The following is a 12,278-nucleotide window of genomic DNA, read 5'->3' on the forward strand; positions in this document are numbered from 1 at the left end:
ATAAGTTTTCCTCTTGTATGGAAAACATTTCCTCCATCATAATGCCCATATTTTAAACATTTGTGCATTCGTCAAGAAATCATATACTCCAAGCAGTGAGCTTCTTTAGAGAAAAGAAACAGTTTGACGATGTAGTACATTTTATTTCATAACTTTTTTACTTAACTTTTTATTTAACCTTTATTTAACTAGGCAAGTCAGTTAAGAACAAATTATTATTTACAATGACGRCCTACCCTGGCCAAACCCGGACGACGCTGGGCCAAAAGACTCCCAATCACGTCCGGATGTGATACATCCTGGAATCAAACCAGGGACTGTAGTGACTCCTCTTGCACTGAGATGCAGTACCTTAGACTGCTATACCTGAGTAAATAATGTATTTATCTGTGTCATAGAAAACAATGCAATTAAAAAATATAATGCAGAATAGGATTCCTGTAAAAGCTACATATTGACTGGAAAAAAATTAACAAACTACATGGTCAAAAGAATGTGGACACCTGTTCGTCAAACATCTCATTCCAAAATCATGGGCATTAATATGGAGTTGGTCTCCCCGTTGCTGCTATAACAGCCTCCACTCTTCTAGGAAGGCTTTCCACTAGATGTTGAAACATTGCTGCGGGGACTTGCTTCCATTCAGCCACAAGAGAATTAGTGAGGTCGGGCACTGATGTTGGGCGATTAGGCCTGGCTCACAGTCGGCGTTCCAATTCATCCCAAAGGTGTTCAATGGGGTTGAGGTCAGGGCTCTGTGCAAGCCAGTCAAGTTCTTCCACACCGATCTCGACAAACCATTTCTGTATGGACCTTGCTTTGTGCATGGGGGCATTGTCATACTGAAACAGGAAAGGGCCTTCCCCAAACTGTTGTCACAAAGTTGGAAGCACAGAATTGTCTAGAATATCATTGCATGCTGAAGCATTAAGATTTCACTTTACTGGAACTAAAGGGCCTAGCCCAAACCATTATTCCACCAAACTTTACAGTTGTYATTATGCATTGGGTTGCGTTCTCCTGGCATCCTCCAAAACCAATCGAGGACAGAGGACAGACRATTTTTACCCTTTACAGTGGTTCCTCCGTTAAAAGTTGCGTCATACTGCAGCATTCTGTGGCACGTTGTCAAATTGTAAGCCATTTTTTCTGTTAATGCAAGTTAGTGCTAGTTTGACCACCAGAGGGATCTTTGAGAAGCATTTGATAGTCTTCCATATTGGCATTACCAGAGAATTTAAAACCTTTTTTGTAATAGCATAGTATATGGGATTGATTTTAAGAAATTTGGCTTAATTGATTAGATTAATATTATGGTGTTTATATTCTGAGAAAAAGGAAACTGTACAACGTGACATCGGCAATACAGTACTGGGCTATTTAGCTAAAGAAACCCTGTGTCGTGCGGGCAGGGCACGTGGGAGACCGCGGTTCAATTCCCCGACAGGGAGGAAGGAGTATGCTGTCCTTGTAAATAAAAATGTGTTCTTAACTGATTCCATATGTGTTATTTCATAGTTGTGATGTCTTCACTATTATTCTACAATGTAGAAAATAGTAAAAATATAGAAAAATCCTGGAATGAGTAGGTGTGTCCAAACTTTTGACTCGTACTTGCTTAATTAATTAGATTAATATTAGGGTGTTTCTATTTCAAGGAAAATGAAAAGCCCTCTGGGTTTCCGTTAGGATGGAATGGAAAATATGGCGCTGTACAACGTGACTGTCAGCAGTACAGTACTGGGCTATTTAGCTAAAGAAACCCTGTGTCGTGCGGGAAGGGCACCCGGGAAACCGGGGTTCAATTCCCTGACGGGGAGGAAGGAGTAGGCTGTCCTTGTAAATATGAATTTGTTCTTAACTGATTCCACATGTGTTATTTCACAGTTGTGATGTCTTCACTATTATTCTACAATAATGGGTACCTCTAAGCCCCGCGGTATAAACGTACAACATTTTAAAGGAGGAACCACTGTATGCGCTTCAACACTGCAGTCCCTTTTTGTGAGCTTGTGTGGCCTACCACTTCACGGCTGAACCGTTGTTGCTCCTAGATGTTTCCACTTCACTATAACAGCACATACAGTTGACCAGGACAGCTCTAGCAAGGCAGAAATTTGACAAACTGACTTGTTGGAAAGGTGGCATCCTACTACGATGCCACGTTCAAGGCACTGAGCTCTTTAGTAAGGCCATTCTACTGCCAATGTTTGTCTATGGAGATTGCATGGGTGTGTGCTCGATTTTATACACCTGTCAGCAACAGGTGTGGCTGAAATAGCTGAATCCACTTATTTGAAGGGATTTCCATATACTTATATATAGTGTAGAAGCACAACCTAAAATCTGTAAATGTGACCTTTTTGGAAAAGCATACACAATTTGTTCCACCTGCAGAGAATCAGAGTAACATCTCTGGCTGTAGTGTAGATAAGAACAAAGACCACTTTAGTCCAGAGTGAGTCCCAACAATCCAAGCAGCTATACTGACTTCCTCCGTGTGTGAGGGCTGCTCATCCCCAGGAAAAGGGCATCGCTGCTGGGGAAGGACTGGGTTGAGGTGCCCCTGGAGCTGCAGGAGGCTCCATCCACCCTGTAGGAGATGGAGTTGTAGAAGACAGGGTTGCTGTGGCAGCCTGAGTGCTCACAGTGGGCCRGAGAGGGGCTGTCACAGGCAACCAGCCTGAAGCACATACAGGAGCAGAGGGCGCTGATGCGGGACWCAGGATGCTTAGCAGGGTCCCTGACCCCAGGGGTCTCTCTACGCTCCTCAGATGGAGAGGGGATGAGATTGGTACGACTGGTGCCTCCCTCCATGGGCAGGGAGAGGTTACAGCGGCTACTGTTCCCATTCTCAGCTCCAAACCGTTCTATCCCATCAGCTCTGTCCCATACTGATGCTTCCACATCTGCCTCCTCCTCCCCCACCTCCCCACCCCCTGTCCTCTTAGGCGCTGCTGGCTTTTGCTCTTCCACCTCCAGGCTCCTGGTTGCCTCCTCTGTGCTGTAGGTGAGGAAGCGTAGCACCACCAGGTTCAGGAAAGCCCCGATCACTGCCAGCCCCACCAGGATGTACATGAAGCTAAAGGCCACATAGGGAGTCCTCCTCTGGAGGACCTCCTTCTTCTGCAGGGCCACAAAGTCCCCGAAGCCGATGGTGGTGAGCGTGATGAAACAGTAGTAGTAGGCATGGAAGAAGGTCCAGCCCTCAAAGTGGGAGAAGGCTGCTGCCCCGACACAGAGGGTGCTCATGCAGGACAGGAGGCCCACCAGCACCATGTTCCCCATGGACACATCAGTCTTCCGTAAGCCCATGCATTGCTTGAGCCTGCAGAGGAAGTAGCGGACAAACGTGTTGATCCTTTCCCCCATGCTCTGGAACATGACCAGTGTCAGAGGGATACCCAGAACTGCATAGAACATGCAGAATACCTTTCCAGCATCAGTGCCTGGAGCAGCATGACCATAACCTGCAGAACAGAATCATATCAAAGTTATAGACACATCATATGTGTACATTAACACAAACAACACACACACAGTAAATATTTTAAATAACCCAAAGAACAGTAGTCTCTTTAACACAATCCCCATAACGGCATTATCATAACTGCCGGTTTCACTAATAATTTAAACAAGAGTTCAGCTTCAGCACCATGGTAAGCGCCATAAGAGTGKAGGAAATGTTCTAACATATTTGGTGTATGGATGCATGGATGATTCATGTATGGATGATTTCACTTGCAGAGCAAAGAAACCACATAAACAAAGAGTCCAAGACTTGCTTGGGACATATTTCTAAACGGCATAGCAAAATTAGTTACCTATCGTTGTGATGACGGTGATAGCAAAGTAAAAGGATCCCGCGAATTTCCACTGTCTCCCCGCGCGATGGGGCTCCGACTGTAGAACCACTCTCTCGATCTCCCGGTAGTCGTCATCGGTAAATYCGTACTTCTTCTTCAGCTCATTGCGTTTCTGTTCCAGGATCTTCTTCCTCGAGTTCTCGGTCTCTGATTCGAGGGCGTCGAACACCGCGGCTCCCACAAGCAGGTAGGATAGCATACACAGGATGAGAGAAAGGGTCCGAATGTTCTGCGCCTTCATTCTCACTTCGAGCGAACTCGAGTGGGCACTGAGAGGTGGGAGGGTGTGTGATAAGGAAGAGAGACAGCAGGTGTACGCGCAAGTTATGTCATGCAAGCCTTGACCAACACAGCCTTGCTAATTATAGGAAGAACGATCCTACACCTGTTTTACTGCTTGTTGTCCCTCTGTTATTATCTTAGGCTACTTGAAGAAAAGTGCTAGGCCCTACAGGTGATTAAACAGGCACAGTTTTTTTTTTTGCATCATTTTCCCCTATTTGATCAAAGCGTGCACATAGCCACATTCACCAAACAGTTTTGGGGCCTGGCCTACATAGTTGATTGATATAACTCATCAGTGTCCTAGGCCTATATAGTATTACATATAATAGGTAATTGTACCTGTCGTATTTTTTACACTGGCACTGCACGCACTTTCCATAGGCTTTGGGGWATGTGTTCTCATTACAGGGCCAGACTAGGAGAATTTCCTGACCTGGACCTGGCTAGCCAAACTGATTTTTCATGTTACACACTGGGTTAAACCTCAGCTCTAACGATGGCCGGTAGCTTAGACAGTTTTTACAACTAATGGCCAATGGTCTGTCTGTAGCCTTTTTGATCCTTTGAGCCTTTGTAGCCATTGCTCTCATCCATCTTTAACCGATCCAACTATTTATGTAAGCCCGATGTAGATCATTTCAAATAAACATTTATTTTAATCTAAATGGGTGAAATAAACTGGTGGCCTTGATCAAAAGTCATACCCCACTGTGTGCAGCGAGCTGGACCTGTCCATGGTGCTGAACACTAGTTCGTAATCAGTGAGAGATGGTCAATTGGATGGCTTCAGTTGATGAAAGACACTATTGTTCTTTTGGTTTTTTGGAGAGAGAGAGGGGTGCACTGTAGAAACAGCTGGCCTTTTCAAAATCTACTCTCTTGATTACTTTGCGAAGCATACATGTGCGAAGTATTCAGAAAACGCTTGGGTAATGTATTACTCTGACTGATGAAGCATGGGCTGGTGGTGGAGTTGACCTTTATAAAGCACACTTAGTCCCAGGGGATCAATAGAGCCTTCATCATTAACTAAATCAGAGAGAGAGAGAGAGAGCTAACCATGTGAGTATTTTATGACCCCCAAAGCATCAAGTCTTAAATGTCATGATTGCTCTCAAATACTCAAAGACTAGTACATGAGGTACATTTACATGGGTCTGATTAGACACAGAGACCAGTGATAAAGATTTCATTTTGTAACAAGTTTATTATTATTGTATTGATTTTGTGCATACCAGGTTACATTTCCATATTCAATTATATTAATATAAACATCATTAATAATAAAGTTAATGAATCATTGCTAAAGGCTGTATCGTATGTGAGAGAGAGAGAGAGAGAGAGAGAGAGAGAGAGAGAGAGAGAGAGAGAGAGAGAGAGAGTCCCTCTAAAATCTGAAGGTTTATTACCTCTTCTCCACCAAGAGCATGGTCATCTCTGTTATTACAATCTACATGTATTGTTTCTCTCCTTTCAAGCCTATTCAGGGCTATTATGTCCTATATGAAGTACAGTAAATACCATATTGTGCTTTACTCAGTGCCAACAAAATCCATTACCACCCAGATGGTAAGAGTGCAAAGAGTGAGAATGGCTCTTTTTTCTCTACTGAAAAAAAAAGGATAAGAACAATCATTACTATTTCAATGGATTATGTCCCTGAAAGATAAGTTAATAGCCAATGTCCAAAGTCCTTTCCAGTCCATGTGGCGTCAATATGCGTGGTTGTTAGGGCAGATCAGTTATACAACTACAGCTTTAAAGTCAGACACAAATAATGCAATCAAACAAAGGTTTTTGAAGTTTCACATGAAGAATATGCATTGAGAAATATATTGGCTTGTGATTCTCTATAAAAACAGAAAAGGATCTTTGAGCATTAGTCCCCAACCCTTCTAATGGCTTTGTGGCTGCTGATGCCTAAGGAGTATTTATAGTGTTTTATCTGATTAGCTAAGCTCCTATCACGCTCTCCCCTACAGAATGGTTCGGCTTGACTCAGCCTCTAAGCTAACTCTCACAGGAAGACATTAAGACCAGGATATCAAGCACCAGGCCAGTCATCTGCCTATGTTCCATCCCTCGATGGAAGATGTGCCATGATATAACCAAGAACATGATGCTGTCTTTACACTGATAACAGAGACTACTAAATGTCAGCATAGAAAATGATTAAGATAGAAGTCACAGCACAGCTGCAGAACTGATGCGTTGTTTGTTGAGTGCACCGAGACTTGCATGTTCACATAATACAATTTGTATGCTGAATTATTAAGAGTAAAGTGGGATGCGTAAGATGTAGGGGTTTGGATGATGGTAAAAAGTACCCACTGACTTTCATATCCAAATCCACATCACTGTGAATGGAGGATTTTAACTGTCTCCTTGTGCTTATGTCAAAGGCACTGGCTCTTTTCCCCAGAGGGATACAAAGGTGTCACGGAAGGACACTGACTTGAACTTTAGAGCTAATGTGAGTAGAGCTTTGAGGCTTATTAACCAAAAGGGCAGAATGACAGACCTTTCAATCCTCTGGGACAGCACCTTTAGGGAGGCCTGACGGACCTTTCAATCCTCTGGGACAGTACTTTTAGGGAGGCCTGACGGACCTTTCAATCCTCTGGGACAGCACTTTTAGGGAGGTCTGGTGGTCCTTTCAACCCTCTGGGACAGCACCTTTAGGGAGGCTTGAAGGACCTTTCAATTCTCTGGGACAGCACCTTTAGGGAGGCCTGACGGACCTTTCAAACCTCTGGGACAGCACCTTTAGGGAGGCCTGACGGACCTTTCAATCCACTGGGACAGCACTTTTAGGGAGGTCTGGTGGACCTTTCAATCCTCTGGGACAGCACTTTTAGGGAGGCCTGACGGACCTTTCAATCCTCTGGGACAGCACTTTTAGGGAGGCCTGAACGGACCTTTCAATCCTCTGGGACAGCACCTTTAGGGAGGCCTGACGGACATTTCAAGCCTCTGGGACAGCACTTTTAGGGAGGCCTGACGGACCTTTCAATCCTCTGAGACAGCACTTTTAGGGAGGCCTGACGGACCTTTCAATCCTCTGAGACAGCACTTTTAGGGAGGGCTGATGACTGTGACCAAGTATTCAACAAAAAAAATCGATTTGAAAAAATTATGAATAGACATGAAACAAGCAGCAAATATGGGATGTAGGTTATACTTTAAATGATATTAATTTATATTATAGTTTTTAATATGCCCCATTTCTTTCCTTGGGGACTGCAGATGGAATTTAGATAGAATTCTAAATAAAATACATGTATTAACAAGTGCCCTATAAAGTCAGCCCTTGAACTCCACAACTCCCTACCAGTGCAACTACAAGCTGCCTGTGCAGATGCCCTGAGTCATGGCTGCTAATTGTTACTTATCATTGGAGTGCCCTTCCTATGATACTATGAGAGGAAGGGTGGGGAAGGCTATGGCTGAAATTATAACAGTGTTTTGTTAGGATATTTGGCAATAGCAAGGAACATGGATGTGATCAGTCAAAGGGTTTCATCATGTCAATATTAGCCTACTTAATGTCAGTATTCACAATTTTCTCGTGAAAAGATTCACCAATCTGTTGAAACTAATAATAACTAACCAACCACGCAATCAATCAATTATATCATTCAAATAAAACATAAATGTCCTGTAAACATGCAACTTATTGAATTTAAATCTCACTCTAAATTGTGTTCTTTTGATTTTGGCAACAATTCAGCATTCCCTCCTCTTTAATCTTGTCTCTTGTAAATGTACATTTCCTCCACAAATAGCCTCACCAAAGGACTGTTTGTGCGTGGCCTATAATGAACCATGGATGGAGCTGGAGCCAGAGGGAGTCTCTCTGTACCAGGCCTACCTGCTGCCTGGGTACAGAGCCAACCAGCCACCCAGCCACCAGAGGGCGTTTTAGGCTCTGATGTTGCCTGGAGAAGATGTACTGTAGGTGGGTCCCGTGTGGCTCAGTTGGTAGAGCATGGCGCTTGCAACGCCAGGGTTGCAAGCGCGGGGGGACCAGGGGGGGACCAGGATGAATATGTATGAACTTTCCAATTTGTAAGTCGCTCTGGATAAGAGCGTCTGCTAAATGACTTAAATGTAAATGTGAAGTTAACCTGTCTCAGGTCTGCAGCTGGTTGCCCTGGAAACCAGGGTAAAGGTCTTACTATATCAGATGACACTTATGTAAAGATGAAAGGGGTCATATGATCTGGCAATTTTTTTAAAAGATATACTGAAATACTTTTAACTGTACTACAGTATTTGTAGGCCTACTGATAATTTAGGACTAAGGTTAACTCTTGTATCATGTACGCCTCTGTTTAATGTCTATGCAGACCATGCCAACAGAATGACGTAGGGGAAACAACACCAGAATGTGTTATCATTCCATACTTATAGTGGGAGAAGGCAGCTGGATGTGTACCCCAGTGAAAGTGTGGACTCACTCAAATTATTTTAAATATACTGTACTACCATAATGACATCTTTTCACTTTTCTGTTGAAAAGTAACTTAGATGGCCTATAGATGGAGCTGATGTTCAACACAGAGTATTAATCATGTACAGTACCAGTCAAAAGTTTGGACACACCTACTCATTACAAGGGTTTTCTTTATTTTTACTATTTTCTACATTGCAGAATAATAGTGAGACATCAAAACTATGAAATAACACATATGGAATCATGTAGTAACAAAAAAAGTGTTAAACAAATCAAAATATATTTTAAATGTATGATTCTTCAAATTAGCCACCCTTTGCCTTGATGACAGCTTTGCACACTCTTGGCATTCTCTCAACCAGCTTCATGAGGTCACCTGGAATTCATTTTAATTAACTGGAGTGCCTTCTTAAAAGTTAATTTGTGGAATTTATTTCCTTCTTAATGCGTTTGAGCCTGTCAGTTGTGTTCTGACAAGGTAGGTGTGGTATACAGAAGATAGTACTATTTGGTAAAAGACCAAGTCCATATATGGCAAGAACAGCTCAAATAAGCAAAGAGAAATGACAGTCCATCATTACTTTAAGACATTAAGGTCAGTCAATACGAACAATTTCAAGAACTTTGAAAGTTTCTTCAAGTGCAGTTGCAAAAACCATCAAGCGCTTTGATGAAACTGGCTCTTATGAGGACCGCCACAGGAAAGGAAGACCAGAGCTACCTCTGCTGTAGAGGATAAGTTCATTAGAGTTAAATGCTTCACGGAGTTCAAGTAACAGACACATCTCAACATCAACTGTTCAGAGGAGACTGCATGAATCAGGACTTCATGGTTGAATTGCTGCAAAGAAACCACTACTAACGGACACCAATAAGAAGAAGAGACTTGCTTGGGCCAAGAAACACGAGCAATGGATATTAGACCGGTGGAAATCTGTCCTTTGGTCTGATGAGTCCAAATTTGAGATTTTTGGTTCCAACCGCCGTGTCTTTGTGAGACACAGAGTAGGTGAACAGATCTCTGCATGTGKGGTTCCCACCGTGAAGCATAAAGGAGGATGTGTGATTGTGTGGGGGTGCTTTGCAGGTGACACTATCTGTGATTTATTTAGAATTCAAGGCATACTTAACCAGTATGGCTACCACAGCATTCTGCAGTGATATGCCATCCCATCTGGTTTGCGCTTAGTGGGACTATCATTTGTTTTTCAACAGGAYAATGACCCAAAACACACCTCCAAACACAAGAAGGAGAGTGATGGAGTGCAGCATCAGATTACCTGGCCTCCACAATCACCCAACCTCAACCCAATTGACATGGTTTGGGATGAGTTGGACCTCAGAGTGAAGGAACAGCAGCCAACAAGTGCTCAGCATGTGTGGGAACTCCTTCAAGACAGTTGGAAAAGCATTCCAGGTGAAGCTGTTTGAGAGAATGCCAAGAGTGTGCAAAGCTGTCATCAAGGCAAAGGGTGGCTACTTTGAAGAATCTCAAATATAAAATATATTTTGATTTGTTTAACATTTTTATGGTTACTACATGATTCCATATGTGTTATTTCATAGTTTGGATGTCTTCACTATTATTCTACAATGTAGAAAATAGTAAAAATAAAGAAAAAAACTTAAATGAGTAGGTGTATCCAAACCTTTGACTGGTACTGTAGGTGGTAGGCCTACAATATGGCACATCAAAGGCATTCATTTTGTCTGAAAATGTTAGGCCTATAATTTAAGTGAGGGGGAAAACAGGATAAAACCAAATTAGGTCTGGTAAAATAGTTCCAACTGTTTGGTATGTTTCACTTTACAAAAAGGTAGGCCTACATGACTGCAGTGCCTGTCTGTCTCCTGTGAGTTATTCAACCAATCCCATATGACTCAGTGTGCTGGATTGGCTGGTGTTTATGACTTCTTGTCAAATCTGGTGGAGAAACCTGGTTTGAGGGAAATTCGTATGATTTGTGATGTTTTTTTGTGTCCCTCCAGGCTGGGTGGATGTACATGACATAGTAAAGAACTTCAACTGTAGGTGCCGTTTAAGATTAGGGAAGACAGTGTATTTTTATGAGCATGGCCTTATTTCTATACAGCATATTGGATGACTGTCATTCATATTCCATTCACCCAGCTCAATGTAACATCGATAGGTTTACGCTACTACATGATACTGGAATTTGCCCTATACCCATCATGAGGTTGCTTCAACCTAGCCTACAAATGAAAGTTTATAACGTAGAGAGACAAATTGGAATAATCAAGGTGACAAACAGTGACACATTCAATACCGCCTTGCACACTCTTGCCTGCATCCAGCAGGTGTGGGGTGTAATCATTGGTCCAAATAGTTGCAAAACAAAACGAGAGTTTCTATTGGACTAATTCAGGTAGGTCCCTCCCCATTTGCTTCCGTTTAAGAAACGTTTTGCAACAGAATCGACAGAATGAATACACCCTTGATCACTCGCAAACACAGTTCACTTTCATAGAGGCCACCTACAGCATCCTCACTTTGCTCGTTGTATAATTCCTTCTGTCAGGTGTGCGCTCTCCTCCTCTCACCTTTTTCCCTTTGCTTGTGGACTTCAGTGCACAACACAACAGCTGTCTGTGACCTGGCATAAAAAACCTCTCCAAGCCAAACCTTCATAACGTAGCCTCTAACCGCTACAAAGCCTACATCGTTGTCACCCTCCCACTGGGCAGAAAACTGGTTCCATCAACATTGTATCCACATAATTTCAACCAGAAAATGTAATCTGATGACGTTGAATCAACGTGGAAAACKTATTGGATTTGCAAAACGTCATCAACATAAGGGCATTTCGTCATTTTTTCACCAAACTTTTAACCTAAATCCAATGACATGTGGACATTTTTTTTTTGATTTCATGATGATGTTAGTGAACATCTCAACCAAATGTAAATCAAAACTAGATGTTATAATTATGTCCTTGCCTAGTGGAAAATTAACAAACTAAAACTAATGCGTTAGTATACCCACAATACAATCCATGTGTACAATCACGCAGTACAGTATACAGCAAGCAGTTTAGCAGTTAAATCAATGAATAAAACCGAAAGTTTACCTTGAATTGGAAGAGTTGCAGTGATGGATATCCTTAGCCAGCTAGCTAACATAAATAGCATTCCTCTCTGTTTGAGTCAGGTTGTTGAGTAGGCTAAATTAACTTTATTAGCTAAGTAAGTGAAAGGTAAACTTAGAAGAAAATAATACACAGAAATCTCTCTTTCTATGCTGCTTCTTCTTAATTGTTGAAGAAATTAATTTGTTCAGAACTCTTCAACTATTATCTCTCTTTGAGTCAACTACTCACCACACTGAGGTGTATGATCTTAATTTGATCACTCTTTTGATGCTGAGAATTTTCCTGCTTAGCAGGAAATGCAAACTTGTAGTGTACTCAATGTTTAAAAAGGCTTCTAAAGTTTGAAATGTACACTTTAAAATGTCAGACTTGATTTGCCCAAACAAAAAATGTATCAATCCCTACAAAGAAATGTCAATGAATTATAATCCACATAATAATTCACATTTCCTGTTGCTGCAGGATTATTTTTCTGCTGTAGCAAACGGGCTCACTGCAGTGCTAGNTATTGGATTTGCAAAACGTCATCAACATAAGGGCATTTCGTCATTTTTTCACCAA

General features: G+C 42.1%; 1 protein-coding gene across 1 annotated transcript; it reads right to left on the reverse strand.

The window, feature by feature from the left end:
* Positions 1-1,709: 1,709 nt before the first annotated feature.
* Positions 1,710-4,107, reverse strand: LOC111971724 (potassium channel subfamily K member 15-like). The gene is made up of 2 exons (XM_070447164.1): positions 3,825-4,107; positions 1,710-3,470 (listed from the first exon to the last, which is right to left on the reverse strand). The coding sequence occupies exons 1-2, from the start codon at positions 4,105-4,107 to the stop codon at positions 2,482-2,484; spliced, it is 1,272 nt and encodes a 423-aa protein (XP_070303265.1). The 3' UTR covers positions 1,710-2,481.
* Between the last annotated feature and the right edge of the window lie 8,171 nt (positions 4,108-12,278).

This window comes from Salvelinus sp. IW2-2015, linkage group LG1 (genome assembly GCF_002910315.2).
Source record: "Salvelinus sp. IW2-2015 linkage group LG1, ASM291031v2, whole genome shotgun sequence".
Classification (NCBI taxonomy): domain Eukaryota; kingdom Metazoa; phylum Chordata; class Actinopteri; order Salmoniformes; family Salmonidae; genus Salvelinus; species Salvelinus sp. IW2-2015.